The following is an 18,642-nucleotide window of genomic DNA, read 5'->3' as shown; positions in this document are numbered from 1 at the left end:
ATTTAAGGGGGTCTGAATACTTTCCGTACCCACTGTATGTAATTAAAACATTATGTTTTAATCTTACCTGACGCTGATATTACAAGTTTACGTGATCTGGCTCTTGATTTTATTATTTTTTTTTTTCTTTGCCGGGAGGCAAATATATCAAACATGCGCGCGGTAAGAGCATCTATGGTAATTCACATTGGCCAAAACACACAAGGAAATGTGTTGTGTAAAAAAATATCACAGGCAATCACAGACATTTGCATTTGGATGGGAGTAGTTTTCTCAGAGGATCACTGAGTTTGCTGAAAAACAGTAGGTAATTTGCTCTGGAATTATTACAGAGGTTGTGTGAGAAAAACACAGATGTGGCATATTTGGACGGGATTAAAATCACCAAGTACATCTGTGAAACACAAATTTCCCTAATGACCCCCTGTAAAACTAGTCCCGTCCGAATAGGGCTTAACACTTGATGGCTGCTCTGTTAATTCAACGTCATCAGTTAGGAACCTAGGTGTGCTATTTGATAGCAATCTTTCCTTTGAAAATCATGTTTCTAGCATTTGTAAAACCGCATTTTTCCATTTTAAAAATATATCTAAATTAAGACCTATGCTCTCAATGTCAAATGCAGAAATGTTAATTAATGCGTTCATTACCTCAAGGTTAGATTAATGTAATGCTTTATTGGGTGGTTGCTCTGCGCGCTTAAACAAACTCCAGCTGGTCTAAAATGCAGCAGCTAGAGTTCTTACTAGAACCAGGAAGTACCACCATATAAGCCCGGTTCTGTCAACTCTGCACTGGCTCCCTATTGAACAACAAATACATTTTAAAATTGTGCTAATTACTTATAAAACCCGGAATGGTTTAGCTACTCAGTACTTGAGCAAGCTCATATCGCATTATAGTCCTTTCGCGTCCACTGCAATCTCAAAACTCTGGCCATTTGATAATACCTAGATTATCAAAATCAACTGCGGGTGGCAGATACTTTTCCTATTTAGTGCCCAAACTCTGGAACAATCTACCTAGTGTTGTTCGGGAGGCAGACACACTCTTGTCAGTTTAAATCTAGATTAAAGATCCATCTCTTTATCCTGGCATACACATAATACACTATCACATTTCTATAATTCAAATCAGTTAAAGGATTGTTAGGCTGCATTAATTAGGTCAACTGGAACCAGGAACACTTCCCATAACACCCAGTTTACTCGCTACATCGTAAGAAGAATGGCATCTACGCTAATATTAGTCTCTTTCATTCTTATTCCGAGGTCACCATAGCCATACGGATCCATTTTGTATCCATATCAGAAAGTCACTGTAGCCACCCAGATCCAGTCCATATCCAGACCAGATGGTGGATCAGCACCTAGAGATGACCTCTACAGCCCTGAATGTCCGTGGAGACCATATGTCAACTAGATGCGCCCCAGAGACAGGTCCCCAGCAAAGACCTCATCACCTCGATGACCATCGATACAAGACCATGGGAACCAGACAAGTCCTCTGCAGGGAGCGGCCTTCCTGCTCCAGTCAGAGAAGCTGGACTGCTGGCAGGCCCATGGCAGGGGGGAAAAAAAGGGAAAAACGCCACAAAATAAATCTTCTCTAGGTCCGGTATTCTGTAATGTGTTGAACACACAAGCACAAGGAAAATAAAAAAAACACACAATTTTATTTAAACACAGAGGAAATGCTAGGAGATAACTTCTGGGAACATGCTCAACACAACCATACAAACACAACCAAACTAAAGTATAAACGAAGACAGACAGAGACTAATGGAGAAATCAGGGTTTAAATGCATGGATGAAACAATGGGACTAATGAGATAATTAGTTAGGTGAATTCACACCGGGTGAATGACAAATTAAAACAATCAGAAGGAACCAACAAGAAATTAGGTCAAATGATCAGGCAGACAGACAGACAAAGCATAGACGTTACAATGCCCGAAGTTGTGTTTTTCTGGTAGCTCCTTATTGCGCTCATTTTTTTTTTCTGAAGTAAGCCCATTAAATGGCTCTACACTTGAGTCCTTGCTTTCTCTCTGACAAGAGAAAAGGACCCTGATAAATGCAGTTGCAAAGGTACTAAAAATATTTTTAATTTGGCCATAATTTAGTCATTACCAACTAATTACCGTTTTTTAAAGTGCATTTTCAAAACTCTTAGTACTAATATCACAACAGATCATCAAAAGTGCACTTTTTTCAAACATTTCAGCATATTTTCAATTTTCTTAGTACAATACACACAATCACAATGTATCCTTTTCACTACACAAAATAAGTGTTTCATCTATATAAATGTTTCATTCACAGTAACAGCCTTTCATACGGTGGCACAGTAGTGCTCAACACAACAAAATCTCCACAACACAACGAAATCGCAGCAGCACAATGGAAACAAGCCACAACACAATGGAAACAAGCCATAACAGAACGAAATCACCGCAGCACAACAGAAACAAGCCACAACACAACGAAATCGCTACAGCACAAATGAAATGCTCCCGCTCCCTTTCTTGGCCACTATAGAGGATGTGTTAAAACTAAGGACTCTATACCAGAGGTAATTGTCTAACGAAATGCAAATGTTGGGCATTTTAGTACAAATTATTTTAAAACCATTAGACAAGTCATTTATATGGCTATGCAAATTTAAGGTGTCATTTAAAAATCCTGATGCAGTAAAAACAGTAATATTTTTAGACCATTAACTCTAGTATGAAGCCCAAATTTTAGCTTTAAAGCATAATTTACGCGGCCACGAGAAACAGCGTTATGAAATGAATTCAACAGTAATTCTGTGTGTGGTGGCTCTTGATGCCTTGACCCCAGCCTCAGTCCATTCCTTGTGAAGTTCACTCAAATCTTTGCAGGTGTTTTGAGTTGATTAGCTGATTGGCATGTCACCATATTCTAATTTGTTGAGATAGTGAATTGGTGGGTGTTTGTTAAATGTGAGCCAAAATCATCACAATTAAAAGAACCAAAGACTTAAACTACTTCAGTCTGTGTGCATTGAATTTATTTAATACACGAGTTTCACAGTTTGAGTTGAATTACTGAAATAAATGAACTTTTGCACGACATTCTAATTTATTGAGATGCACCTGTATGTGCACGTTCAAGAGTCCATAAAATCATCGGTATGGTACTAGTATAGTAAATTGTTCAAAATTAAGGTTTCGTTAGTCCATTACCACTATATAAAGCTTGCATGTTAGTTACCTTTATAGGAGGCAGCGGCTATTGTAAGTAGCATATTTAAAATGCTGTTTACACTAAGTGAAAATAGCAATAAATTCTATTTACACTATGTATTTTCTTTGCAATAAGTGTACATATTTGTTAGATATTATTTATAGGCTATAGTCTATATAGTGTCAGATGTTTGCACCTCAGTTTTGTTGTACATTAACAGGATGCAATAGTAATGTAGAGTGTACATTTTTATATTTCTTAAAAATATTAAATGGATTGGAACAATAAAGCCCTGCCCTATACCCCTAACCCCGATATACTTCATTATTAAACACTCGTTCTGCACATTATTTCCACTTTTCGAATATTTTCTACATTTATATTAAATGCCTTTCTGACATCTGATATGTGATGGGAAAAAGGAGAAGAGTGAGTCCGGCAAAAGGCAGACTATAACTCAGGTCGATGGCATCAAAATCACGCGGCAACCTTCCGGTCTCTCTCGTGAAACCAACACGGAAGTGACTAAAACTGCAATTCATCGACTGGCCGCTAGAGGCTGGCTCCAAAAGGGAGTCAGTCCCATAGACTCCCCATGTTAAAATGCCCAACTTTACAGCAGAAAAAAAATATGTTTACAGCTTGGTACAAAAAGTGGTTTTGGTCTATATAGCTAATTTTGCCCTTCATGACAACTGTGAGGGGGGTGAAATTTTTTTATAACTCATCCGTTTAAATTATAATAAGCCTTAAAGTTCTGAATAATTAATGGCGTGGCCACTTGAGTGACAGGTGGATTGCCACTGCTGTCACCACTGTCGAGCTAGGTGGGCGTGGTTTCAGCAACCAGCTCCCGCCTCTTTGTCCATTTTCGATTACCCGGGAGTGACGCGCTGCCAAGATGGCGACGGACACTACGTCCATGTTTTTATACAGTCTATGGTCCAAATGCTACTTTACTTTTAAATATCCTATATGTCAAAAAGGCTGGTTATTTGCACTTAATGTAAACACTCCGTTATTGAAATAGCACCATGATATGAGTTGATATATAATGTACTGTCCCATAGAAACTTTAAGGGTTTGTGAAAGTATACTGGAAATCAAAATTTGGATTTTGTTAGATCATTAGACCCTGCATTAAATCCCTCGGCGGCTCATTCAACTGTAACAGCACTTAAAAAGAAGTGGCGCCATATTTATTAAAGAGGAGCTCACGCATTAAAAAGTAGCAAATATATATATATGTTAGTGTGCATAGAACCATTTCCATTGTGTTGTGCTAATTTCGTTGTGTTGTGGCTTGTTTCCGTTGTGCTGCGGTGATTTCATTGTGTTGTGGCTTGTTTCCGTTATGTTATGCTAATTTCGTTGTGTTTTGGCTTGTATCCATTATGTTGCGCTAATTTCGTTTTGTTGTGGCTTGTTTCCGTTGTGCTGCAGCAATTTCGTTGTGTTGTGGCATGTTTCCGTTGTGCTGCGGCGATTTCATTGTGTTGTGCTAATTTTGTTGTGTTGTGGCATGTTTCCGTTGTGCTGTGGCGATTTCGTTGTGTTGTGGCTTGTTTCCGTTGTGTTGTGCTAATTTTGTTGCGTTGTGGCGATTTCGTTGTGTTGTGGAGATTTTGCTGTGCTGTGCACTACTGGGTCACCGTACTTTCATAAAGCTCTCACTATCAAACATTTCATTTACACGTCTTCTCATTCAGTTTAATTAATTTGTCTATCATTTAATCTAATTCATCTTAATGGTTAATCATTGAATCATTTGGTTAGGGGTGTAATGATTCACTCGTTTTCTCGATGCATCGATTGCAAACCCTGACGATGCATATGCATCGATCTTGAAACATGGATTTTTGAATCGTGAATCGTCGATTTCGGACATTAATCGAATTCGATAAGAATCGAATGAATCGCGATTTCTATTGCGATTCAATGCTTTAAAAATATATACACATTAAATTACTACAAGCACTAATTAATGGAGATCTTGAACAGTGTTCGTGCCTTCGCATCTCTCCTTCACGCGCTCCACTATTTACCGCCTGTGACTGCCTCAAGATTGCGCTCGCGCTCCGTTAGTCTCACTGACACATTTTTTGAGCAGCTGATGTGTGATCTCTCTGAAAGCTGCACATTTATTGCATGGACGGAGCAAAAATGTAAGTGTCTAAAGCACACGCACAGTTTCATTGAATGATAAATGTGTTTTAACAATGTCGTTCAACCGAATGTACGAAGGAAACTGTTAAAATAACCACAGCATTAACAACAACCTTGAAATAAGAGCACAAGATTTATCTGATAATCAGATGCATATAGCGTTTGTTGCTAGCAAACAGACATCAGCATTTTCTTTCAGAATCATCATTCGCCGATGGAGAGGAAAAGTTAAATACTATAGCATTTTATTTTATGAAAATGAGATAAAGAAGTTTTCGCACTGAAAGAGAAGTGATCTCGCTCTCATAGGACTTAAGACGTGCCAGGCTATATCTACAGCTAATCTGAATAAAAAGCAGAATGAACTGATGTAACATTAAGACAATAAACACAATAAATACATCAAATTTATGAATGATGCAGTGCTAATTGACATATAATTTATTACAGTACAGAAACTATAAAGTATATTTTCTACTTTATTCTGTGCAGAAAATTGATTGTTTGTAGTATATAAAACAATCATAAAATTGCCATTAGGAAAAAAATGTAGATTACAAATGATTGATTATTTTCCAGCAGTGTATTTGATTTCTTATAGCAAATTCAAAGAAGAGATAAGAAAATAAATAATTACTTGTAAAAAAAAAAAATTATAATAATACATTACTGTCACTTCTGAAATGATGGCTTAGCCCCTGGTGTGACAAAATGTTAGCCTATACATAATACTTTTAAAGCTCTTTTTAAAAAAATCTTGGCTACATACATTTTTACATATGCCATGTCATGCCATAGCATCGTTAAACTAGCATCTAACAATGGACAAAAGTGTTTTTTTTTCTTTCTGTAACCTATGGTTCTCTAACTATAAAGGCTGCTGTGTAATTTGCCCCCTGACTAAGCATTTAAAGAATTTAGGGGAAGCATTTAAATAATCCTGTGAATGCACATCCAGCAGTGTATTTGATTTCTTATAGCAAATTCAAAGAAGAGATAAGAAAATAAATAATTACTTGTAAAAAAAAAAAAATTATAATAATACATTACTGTCACTTCTGAAATGATGGCTACGCCCCTGGTGTGACAAAATATTAGCCTATACATAATACTTTTAAAGCTCTTTTTAAAAAAATCTTGGCTACATACATTTTTACATATGCCATGTCATGCCATAGCATCGTTAAACTAGCATCTAACAATGGACAAAAGTGTTTTTTTTTCTTTCTGTAACCTATGGTTCTCTAACTATAAAGGCTGCTGTGTAATTTGCCCCCTGACTAAGCATTTAAAGAATTTAGGGGAAGCATTTAAATAATCCTGTGAATGCACATAAAGAATGCAGAATCGAATCGTTCATCGAATCGAATCAAATTTAATTGTGAATCGAATCGAATTGAATCGTTCTGAATTTGCAAAAATCTTTCTTGAATCGAATCGAAAACCTATGAATCGTGAATCGAATCGATTCGCTGTCTACCCAAAGATTCACAGCCTTACATTTGGTGTATCTATAAATATCTGTAGATATAGATTCAGTAGATATATTTCTAAAGAACTTGTTTTCAATTTACGGATAATCAAATGTAATTAATTGTTTTTACACTATAAGTGATTTATCTTAGATGATAACCACTATTTTGTAAGTGTGTGTGTGGTTCAGGGAAACCCTGTGTTATGGGGACCAAATGTCCCCACAAAGATGGCAATATCTGTAATCATTGTCCTTGTGGGAGACTTTTTTTGGGGGGGGCATATATATCAGGAAAAAAATATTTTCGTAAGGGTAGGTTTAGGATAGAATATACAGGTTATACAGTATACTGTAAAACCCATTACTCCTATGGAATGTCACCATAATGATATAAATACCTGTGTGTGTGTGTGTGTGTCTACATAATTTGGGGAAAAATTGTAACCCACAAGTGAGCAAAACCTGACCAAATCACACAAAACCTCTCTTTGAGGACGTCCTCATTTGTAAAAGTGTGTGTTTTGCAATTTGTGAACATACAGCAGGATACAAGGGAGAGGAACTGATCAGAGATTGATCAGAGATGTATCAGAAGAAGGGAGACAGTTGGCATCAAATACAGCATTTTACATTACATTATGTCATTATGATACTGTATGTAGAGTCTGCACATATAATTCACCTTCCATCTAAAAAGTGTAGTTACAGTATAGATGCAGTCATATGGAACAGTGAGGATATTTACTGCATTGACAGTAAACTCTGTTCTAGCATAAAACCTTATGGCCATCTCATACCTTCATCACACCTTTTGATAACACACTGGATAAATATTTTACAAACATTATGGGTTTTATGTGAGTTATGCAAATTAGGTAATGTAAGTGTGTTTTCTAACATGACAATTATTGCCTGTATTACTGTAATTATTTCAGCAAAATATGTGATTTGAAACATGTATCTTGCATTGTTTGCTATTGAATGAACTGACTGTTAAAAGTACTAAATTGAAAGAAGATTACAATGTTGTGTTTCGGTGATTTAAATCAAATGCTCTCAATATATATGTGATGTGTGGGGGCGGGGCCGAGAGCCGTGGGAACGGAGCGAGGCCGGTGGAGTAATTGATAATGAGCGGCACCTTCACCACTCACCGGTCTCGAGTCCCACGGAGAAGCTCCGGAAGGATAAAAGGAGGAGTTACGACAGTGAAAGACGAGAGAGGACCAGGCCTGGACTTTATTTTGTGTTTTGTGTGCGGCAGTCGTCCGTGAGGGGCTGCCGCTTTACTTTCGTTTTGTGTTTGTTTATTTTATTAAATTGTTTAAATGTCCGCAGGTTCCCGTCTCCTTCTTCCCGACCTACGAACGTTGTTACAATATATTACAATAATCTTATGTTTTGAAACAATGATTGTGTGGATGAAAATATGTGTAATTATAATGAAAGCATGAGATCAGTTTTGAAAGAATAACTAGTGGTGTTACAAGTGTGATCAGTTTGGATTTTTGTACTAAGAGATTTGAAAATGCACATCAAGTTAGAAGTCAGAAAGAGCTTTATTGCCAAGTCTGTTTGCACATACTAGGAATTTGTTTTAGTGTCACAAGCTTCCAGTACACAGAGACAAGAACAACAACACATATAATAAAAATAAGATTTGAATAAAATACACATGCATAAATATAAATAAACCACAAAAAAAAGAATAAATTGTATGTACAGGTGTGCTATAGATAGAATCTAAATATAAAGATAAATAAGTTGTAGGGATGTACTAGGATTTAGGGTGATAAATAAGTATAAGGTTACTGCACAAACTTTTATTGCACAATGGGAAAACATTAAGTGTTCATGAGGTAGATTGCCTGGGGAAAGAAACTGTTCTTGTGCCTGGCTGTCCTGGTATTTGGTGCTCTGTAATGCCGACCAGATGGCAAAAGTTCAAAAAGGAGATGGCTTGGATGTGAGGGATCCAGAGTGATTTTCTGAGCCCTTTTCCTCACTCTGGATGTATACAGTTTTTGGAGGGTAGGCAGGGGAGCACCAATAATCCTTTCAGCAGTCTGAACCATTCTCTGTAGTCTTCTGATGTCTGATTTTGTAGCTGGACCAAACCAGACAGTTATTGAAGTGAACAGGATGGACTCAATGACGGCAGAGTAGAACTGATTCAGCAAGTTGAATTTACTCAGTTGACGATGGAAGTACAACCTTTGTTGGGCCTTTTTAACAATGGAGTCGATGTGAGTGTCCCACTTCAGGTCCTGAGAGATGGTGGTGCCCAGGAACCTGAATGACTCCACTGTCGTTACAGTGCTATCCATGATGGTGAGTGGGGGGAGTGCAGGGGGGTTCCTCCTTGACTGCATCATCCATGGACCTGTTTGCTTGGTAAGCAAACTGCATGGGGTCAAGTAAGGGTCCAATAATGTCCTTCAGATAAGCCAACACCAACCTCTCAAATGTCTTCATAACACATACGTTAGAGCCACAGGTCTGTAGTCATTAAGTCCTGTTATCTTAGGTTTCTTTGGGACGGGGATGATGGTGGAGCGTTTGAAGCAGGGACTTCGCACAGCTCGTGATCTGTTGAAGATCTGTGAGAAGATGGGGGCCAGCTGGTTAGCACAGGTTTTCAGACATGCTGGTGTCACACCGTCTGGGCCTGGTGCCTTTTTTCTCTTGTTCTTTCTGAAGACCTGGCGCACATAATCCTCACTGATCTGAAACGCAGGAGTGGGGAAGAGGGGGGTTGCAGGAGGTGTTGATGGTTGTGTGGAGAGATGTTCAGAGTGGGTGTGGGGTGTTAGACTGGGAGTTTCAAATCTACAGTAAAACTCATTCAGGTCTTCAGTAAGTTGTTGATTGGCCTCAGTGCTGGGGGATGGTGTCTTATAGTTGGTGATGTTTTACAGGCCACACCGATGCATACTGATGCAGGGTTGTTGGCAGAAAACTGGTGTTCTAGCTTTTTAGTGTAGTTCCTTGGCCACTCTAATCTCCTTATTCAGTGTGTTTCTGGCCTGATTGTACAAGACTGCAGAAAACTGGTGTTCTATTTTTAGCATAGTTCCTCTTGGCCACTCTAATCTCCTTATTCAGTGTGTTTCTGGCCTGATTGTACAAGACTCTGTCCCCCCTTCTGTAGGCGTCCTCTTTGGCCTGATGAAGATGACGAAATTTTGCTGTAAACCATGGCTTATCATTGTTGAATGTTAAATGAGTCCTGGTAGGGATGCACGTCTTCACATAAACTGATATATAGTTCAAGGTCAAGGTCAGTTTATTTATATAGCACATTTAAAAACAGCTAGTGTATGCCAAAGTGCTGTACATACACAAATAAAGTAAATATACACTCTATAAAAAAGGTTCTTCAGCGGTTCTTTGGAGTGGTTAAGGTGCTATATAGCACCACTACCATATAAAGAACCTGTAAGCCCCTGTATAGTTCTTCAGCGGTTCTTTGGAGTCGATGAGGTGCTATATAGCACCACTACCGTAAAACCTCTAAGCCCCTGTAAAGTCCTTTAAAGGTTCTTTAACTCTCTCTTAGTCTCTTAGTTTAGTTGGGGAAAGGGTTAAAACAACATTAAAATACAGTCTATTTCTTGAAGATATAATTTTTTTTGTCCACAAGGCCCCCATAAGGAAATATTCTAGGGCCCCCACATGAAACCATTGACCTCAGAAAAAAAGGACCTCTCCACAAACAGCAACACCAACTTCACACATTACTAACCAGTTAGACTTTATTTCTGGAGTATCTAAAACAGAAGTTCTTTATTGAGAACTAAGGTTTAGATGTTTTTTTTTCTTTTCAACTTACCGTTTTGGTGAATAGTGTTTGCTTTAGTTGCCTCTTGATCCTTGACTTTTATTTTAAGTTAAAATAAGTTTCTCTTTGGCTGTTATAATAATGTTTATACAACACATATGTGATGGCAAGGAACTTATGGTAAAATCATTTCATGTGTCTGAGTCTCTGGTTGCATTTTATCAAATCTGTAGTTCTATTATGAGTTTTATATTATTGCAGTTCTATGATACTACGTGACAATGTGAGAAAATTGTATAAACCACTTTTAGAATTATGGGTTATAAAGAGGTTTCAATTCTGTCACTCAAAGACATGAAGAATCAGCATGTGAATCTCAGCAATGGTGACAAAATATTCTGATAATTTTGATATGATTTTTGAACATCACAAAACAGGGCAGTAAAAAGTCACAACAAAAATAAAAGCAAATAGTAAGAATAAAAGAAAATACTAAGACAATGCAGCTGCATAATTTATTCATGTCTCAATGCATGCTGGGAGCCATGGATGAGTTATGATTGGTGCACCATTGTTGAGAAAAAGTGCTATATGGCACCTCTTATGGTTCTACATGGCACCATTTGACAAAGGTGCTATATAGCATCTGTAAAAATAGGTGCTAAATAGCACTAAAAGTGGTTCCCCTATGATTACGAGCCAAATAATTGCTTTTAGTGCTATTTAGCACCATTTTTTTTAGAGTGTAGAGATTAAGAGAATAAAAAGAAATGACTCAAAAACACATAATCAATACAAAACACATTAACATACACAAACATACATTTCATCCAAAAGCCAAGGAATACAGATAAGTCTTCAGGCGGGATTTAAAAACAGGAAGGGAAGGCGCAGATCTAATGTCCAGAGGTATGCTGTTCCATATTCAAGGACCGGCTACAGAAAAAGCCCGATGCCCCTTAAATTTCAAGCGAGAGCGAGGTATATGCAAGAAAAATTTATCAGAGTATCTGAGAGAGCGAGAGGATTGCTGATAGAAGGGATTGGCGATAATAGGAAATTAAGGTACTGATTCCTTGAGCACACACACACACATAGATAGCACCAAAACGTACAGGATATACAGCAGAGGACAGGAGCGACGGCAAGCCAACAACCACAATGGCGCCATCTTCATCTTCTATAGATATATGATGTTACAGATTCCGTGAGCTCGTCCAGATCGTTGGTGGCAGCTTCAAAAAACACTCCAATCAGTGCAGTCGAAACAGGCTTGTAATGCCTGCTCTGCTTCGTTGGTCCATCTCTTTACAGACTTTACTACAGGTTTAGCAGATTTACGCTTTTGCCTGTACGGTATAAGATGAACCAGGCAGTGGTCAGAGAGTCCTACAGCTGCTCTGGGGACGGAGCGATATACATCCTTTATTGTGGAGTAACAATGATCCAGTATATTACTGTCTCTGGTGGGACATGTAACATGCTGTCTGTATTTTGGCAGTTCACGGGAAAGATTTGCTTCATTAAAGTCCCCGAGAATGATTAAAACAGAGTCTGGGTGTTGTTGCTCTGTGTCTGTGAACTAATCAGCGAGTTTCTGTAAAGCTGAGCTCACGTGCACTTGTGGTGGAATGTAAACACTCATGAGAATGAACGAGTGAAACTCCCTCGGCGAACAGAACGGCGTTAATGAAAAGCACTTTTAGATCGGAAAAGCACCAGATTTTTTCTCCGCCAACTACAATGCTCAGCAAAACGTCAGAATAAACGAAATCCGGTAGAAGATTGTGTGATGTGTACTGCCGAATGTTCAGCAGTTCATCCCTGGTAAAACTGATCGTGTTTGAGAAACAAAAAACAGGAAAAACGAACAAAAACAGTACAAAAACTGGAGAGCCAAAAACTGAGGCAGCCGTCTTCGGCGCCATCTTGGATCTTTAAAAAACAACAACTGTAAGCTCTTATCCAGGAATACCTTTGGTAATGCAACAGTTTTGCTTCTGAGCTTTCCACCAATTACATTTAAACATTGTTACACTTTGTACACTTAAACTTAAGAGATAATGACTGAGCCAGTTGCATTGGGGACCTGTATAGGCTGTGTTCAATGGCAAGATGGTTAGGCTGAGAGTAAGTAACTACCAATTAGACTGCAGGACTCAACAGGGTCCAAGACTTCTGCCAATCAGTTAATTTCCCTTTTACATTAAGATTCAAGCAATTGTTCTATTGACACAGTAGTCAAGTGACTTAAAAATTGTCTGTAGTAAATGAAAATCTCAGGGTCACCAATAGTTAATTCTATGGCCAAATTGAGAGTGTGCAAGTATCTATGGGCCAGGTTTACTAAATCACAGTCTCATAAAAGTGAAGATGGCAGTGGAAATTTCCACGGGTGATCTACTAACAAAGTGAAGTTAAAGAACATCAAATTACCAATTTTCAAATGCTTTCACATTAAAAATCTCTATTCATATTGTGTGTGTGTGTGTGTGTGTGCAATCATGTGCAAATATGAAGCCAAGACTTCCTCTTACTTAGACTATTTAATGTTTTCAGCAATATGCCACTGTTTGCTTGTTCTGTGTTTATTCAAGAGACGGATACTTTTGTGGAATTTTCATGGTTTAGCACTAAGATCCTCTGAAAGATCTGATTACCTCTCCAGGACGGATCTTGATGTAGAAATTACTCCTTTTGTAGGAGATCTTGAGGATTTTTGGCCAGGCAAATCGATTGATTCTCAGCCTGTCACGGTAAATCAATAGACCATTGGCACAGATGCCCAGCATGATATCAATCCCTTCTGAATCCTGCCTCAGAAAGAATGGGTGATTATTAAAGGCACAGTCAGCTAAATTACACAATTTCTACTGCAAGAAGGTTGCCTAATACTAACTGTTAGTAAACATTTTTTAGATGTGTATGATTTTTAGATTCACTAGTGGTACTGATTACAAACTACTTGCTCTTGTAGTGTCTATAGCAGTTGTACGTAGTTACAGATGGTACCAGGTGATTTTTATGTACCTTAGCATGATGCAGGTCGACACCATACATGGAAAGTTTCTTTGCATTTTCCACGAAGATCATTTCCGCCTCAGCAGGTGTCATTCCCCTGAGAAACAGGAAGAAAATAACCATTATAACCATTTTGGTTATCCATGCCCCTGACAGTCACAGGTGTGCATTTCAGCATTTACAATGCCTTCAAACATAGCTGACCCATATAGAATTTATGATCAGAACTGATTCAGTATTTAAAGAACTGATATATTTATTAAAAGTTTTATAATAAAACTAAATAAACTAAATAAAACTATTCTGAAACGGTTCAGAATATTTGTTAACATTTGGTAATATTATACATCCCATCCATTGTCCAAACTGCCTTTCCTGACTGCCTGGTCACAGGGATGCTGGAGCCTATCCCAGCACCTCAGGCCATAGGCAAGGAACATTACATATATTGGTTGTAATATCAATATAATCTGTAATGTAATCTCATTTTGCATTAAACAAGTACTGTAAAATCTCTCTGTAATAAATACAGTCTGTAATATCTCTCTCAGACCTGTAAGTTCTATGTAGTTCCATCACCCTCTCCTCCAGTTCGCGAGTTTGGTTGGGGGCAAAGCAGAAGTCACTAACGTAGTCGGAGCCATGGTCATCTTTGTCAAAGTCTCCCAGTTCCGCCTGCACAGTGTAGGAGCCCAGCAGAGCATGTGTGACAAAGGAACAGGGCAGACAGCCAGAGAGGATGTCATTTCGCAGCTGCAAACACAGGTAGTACCTGGAACAGAAAATATCTCCTGAAAGTTTTGTCATATTCTTATCATCACTGTTAATGCCTGACCTGTAGAAAATCTGAGGGGCCTTCAGAATGACATACTATCATAATACATTTCAGGTTTTTTGTCTGTTTGCTTTGCACAGCATGCAAATTTTATAGAAACTTAAATTAAAATAAAAAATTAACTGGAAACAATATTGTTCATGATTTTTAGAATCTCTTTTGTGATGGTTATGTCAGTCAGAATGCCAAATTTGATAATTTTTACTCATAACTTAATGTATTGTAATGTAAACATGTATTGTAATAATGCCTGGCAATTGCCAATGTTTATTGTGGCATACGGCAATGTTTATTATTACACTGGCCAGTAATCATGTTGGCATGGCTGATTAAAGGGGACCTATTATGCCCCTTTTTCCGAGATGTAATATATGTCTCAAGTGTCCCTAAAATGTGTCTGTGAGGTTTCAGCTCAAAATACCCCACAGATCATTTATTATAACAGTGTAAATGCCCATTTTTAACAGAAGCAAAAACATGCTGCTTTCATGCATGTATCTTTAAATGCAAATGAGCTGCTGTTCCTTGCTTGAGCCGCCGATATTTTGGCAGTGGTGGACAGTAACGGAGTAGTTTTACTTCGTTACTGTACTTAAGTATATTTTTCAAGTTTCTGTACTTTACTGGAGTAGTTTTATTTTGAGTAACTTTTACTTTTACTTCACTCCATTCCAAAGCATAAGATCGTACTTTTTACTTCACTAAATTTCATAAAATTTATCGTTACTCCTTATAATATATCACGTGCTCCGACACGCAGAAGCGGTGTCTGATTTAAGAACGAATTGATTCTTTTCAATAAACCTTTTAAATCGGTTCGCAAACTGCACCAAACGATTCATTCACAAATTGGAATGATCCAATTGCAGCTGTTCTCGAGTTGACAACTCACTGATTCAAATTAACCATTTAGTGCGAGTCTCCAGTGAACTGAATTCACAAGTAAGAACCGGGAAATCTTGATGCTGCTAAAAGTAAGTTACTAACGTCGAATTTTAGGATTAATTATTGTAACTGAAAATCATATTTAGGTCAAAACAGTCAGTTGTTTGTGAACTAAATCTGCTGTAAAGGGTGATCTATTTAAGCCCACTGAAATGCTTGAATGCAGACCATAGACTGTATAAAAACATGGACGTAGTGTCTGTGACGTCACCCGTAGGTTTCCGAAGAGCGTTTTTAAAGCCTAAAGTAGGCGGATCCAGCCGTCGCCATCTTGGCAGCGTGTCACTCCCGGATAATCGAAAATGGGCAAAGAGGCGGGAGCTGGTTGCTGAAACCACGCCCACCTAGCTCGACGGTGGTGACAGCAGTGGCAATCCACCTGTCACTCAAGTGGCCACGCCCTTAATTATGCAGAACTTTAAGGCTTAATATAATTTAAACAGATGAGTTCCAAAAAAATTCACCCCCCTCACAGTTGTCATGAAGGACAGAATTAGCTATATAGACCAAAATATTTTTTTGTACCAGGCTGTAAAGAAATTTTTTTCTGCTGTAAAGTTGGGCATTTTAACATGGGGAGTCTATGGGACTGACTCCCTTTTGGAGCCAGCCTCTAGCGGCCAGTCGATGAATTGCAGCTTTAGTCACTTCCGTGTTGGTTTCACGAGAGAGACCGGAAGGTTGCCGCTTGATGCAGACAGATCAGCATCAGTGTCTCTATGTTGTGTCTCTATGATTAAATAAAATAACTCATGCACGTTCATATTCCCCGCTGCCGTAACGTTAAAAATTGTATTAAAATGCTACGCATTTAGCCCTATGTGATGTCTGTTTTTATACTGTTTATCAACAGAATACATTTTTATATTGTTTGGATTAACTAGCGGAGTAGACAGATATAAATGTTTATTAATCATAACCATACTGAAAATAAGTAAATATTGTTAGCTGATGCTAACTGTCTAGCTAACAAGCTTGCTGGTGCTAAGTTTAGGTAATTTTTAGATATAAAGTCCAAATATTTTTTATTCAACCACCTAGGCAGATTACATCTGGGGGAAAAGAAAGGATGTGATGTTCAGAACATGGTAAATACAGTAATTATCCAAGTAGGAAGTGATGCCCTCTGGGGGCATTTGGCCAGGGGTGTTTTTACACCACAGACAAGGTTTGAGAAGAAAAAAATCATTATGAGATTATAATGATATTTTCCTTAAAATGTTCTTCCTAACTTCAGGCTTTATTCTCATGTCATATATAACTGTGATGTTCTGCAAAACAACAAGCTTTAAAACACTTTTTTCTTACTGGTGAAAATCAGATGGTCAAATCTGTTTTCTCTCAGGTACATCGCAGTGTAAGCTTCACAGTGAACATTACTACATCACTCTCGTCAACGTAGTCCATATCAACAACAAAAATATATCTTGCTTCCATATGGTGGTTATTTTGGGAAAATCCCAGGTATTTTGAGCAGTAGGATTATAAAAAAATGTGTGCTAATATAAAATTTAATTAAGTAGCCTATATAAAATTGCTAAATAAATCTATCTATCAGTACTTTTTTACTTAAGTACATAGAAAATCGAGTACTTTTGTACTTTCACTCGAGTAAAATTGAAAAAGGAGTACTTTTACTGGAGTAATATTTTATTATACGTATCTGTACTTTCACTCAAGTACTTGATTTGTGTACTTTGTCCATGAATCAAACAACAAAACAAACAGAATAACTAAAGTAGTTTTATAAGAATAAATTTTTTACTTGAGTGCTGATTTTAAAAGCTCTAGTGAGGAGATAAACATGGCAGACTAAGTACGGCTCTGTGGTGGTTGTGGACACACTCAGCGGACACATAATTATGTTCAAAAACTATTTTGAATAACAGGTCCCCTTTAACAAAATTAGCAGGTCCTCCTTATGCCAATTATAAAATCTACCAACATCATTGGCAACAGACAAAGATTTTGTGTTATTTTTTTTTTCCGTGGGTTCATTTCATATGGTGTCAAAAGCTCATTACGAATTAAGAAAATTACTTCAATTTAACTTAATAACCAGTGACTTGAGACTTGACTTGCACCTGAACTGCATGACTCGACAATGACTTTATAACAAATGTATTTTTCATTAAAAAAAATTGCAAGCCATGGAACCATCAACTAGCACCAAGTCTGCACAGCTGACATGACACTACACAGAAAAATTGCAACGTACCAAATATGGAAAGTAGAGGAGAACAGAAGATCCCAAGATCGTTTCTTTAGAATATAAACACTTTGAAACCATTTTCATAAATGGAGATTTGTTGTATGCTCAATTTGCAAAGGCAGAATATCGGACATGACAACCGCAACCTCAAAAAGAAATAGTTATACATTGTATAGTTTGTTATAGTTCATTAGATTTCAAGAATTTTCTCCATATCTAGAGAGAATAATGTCTAAAATAGATTATTTTTTAATGTAGCTTAAGACTGTCAATAGATTAAAATGATTATTAACAACTAATCAAATTTTTTGTAGTTAATGTGGTCAAACTTTAAAGTTGACACTTGCTTCTCCTTCCTATTAAATCTTAGTACTTTTTTGTCAAATATGTCCCTTTTTGTAATGATGAAAAACAATATAAAGAGTTGTTAAAGATACCACAGTGTTTTATTGATTGGTGATGCTTCTCTTGTAGCAGGGTCAGAAATTAACATGGCCTTATAACATTAAAACATATGAGCCTAATCATTCAGAACTGCCACACTAGAGTCTCATGAACAAGCAGTCGTGCACACAGACCAACGGCCAAGGTCAGGATATTCATCAAATAATACACAAAATTAAAATTAGTTTTTCACCATCGTATACCCCCAAAAATACTTGGATAAGTATAAACTTAATTTGTACTAATAATAGGACATCATTAGACTTCAACCTCAGTTCTCAGCCATTTTTATTTTTTTTGTGCAGGGTAATCAGACACAGGCACCTACAGTTGCAATCAAAATTATTCAACACCCTTGACCTGCAAGACATTTTGCTGCAGAGAACAACATTTTATAAAACTAATTAAACAAAGGCATTAGAGAAAAGACTGTTAGAGAAAGTTTATTAACACACATTTGAGTGATTCTTAGAATGTAAAGTTGATGAATAATGAAAAAAAAAAAAAAAAAAATTGTCTCTAAACATTCGTTAAAAATTATTAAACCCCCAAAGT

At 37.4% G+C, this 18,642-nt stretch overlaps 1 protein-coding gene across 1 annotated transcript in view; it reads right to left on the bottom strand.

The window, feature by feature from the left end:
* The window catches only part of LOC107557895 (band 4.1-like protein 3), a 105,264-nt gene that overhangs the window by 61,889 nt on the left and 24,733 nt on the right, over positions 1-18,642 (bottom strand). Inside the window, exons 7-9 of the mRNA XM_016241470.1 lie at positions 14,205-14,423; positions 13,661-13,748; positions 13,291-13,443 (exon numbers count right to left, since the gene is read on the bottom strand). Of these exons, the coding sequence (XP_016096956.1) occupies positions 13,291-13,443; positions 13,661-13,748; positions 14,205-14,423 (460 nt within the window). The remainder of the gene's footprint in view (positions 1-13,290; positions 13,444-13,660; positions 13,749-14,204; positions 14,424-18,642) is intronic.

Source organism: Sinocyclocheilus grahami, unplaced genomic scaffold, assembly GCF_001515645.1.
Source record: "Sinocyclocheilus grahami isolate Dianchi unplaced genomic scaffold, SAMN03320097.WGS_v1.1 scaffold623.1, whole genome shotgun sequence".
Lineage (NCBI taxonomy): Eukaryota > Metazoa > Chordata > Actinopteri > Cypriniformes > Cyprinidae > Sinocyclocheilus > Sinocyclocheilus grahami.
Note: the sequence above shows the minus strand (reverse complement) of the source record. Positions and strands in the feature narration are given on the sequence as shown.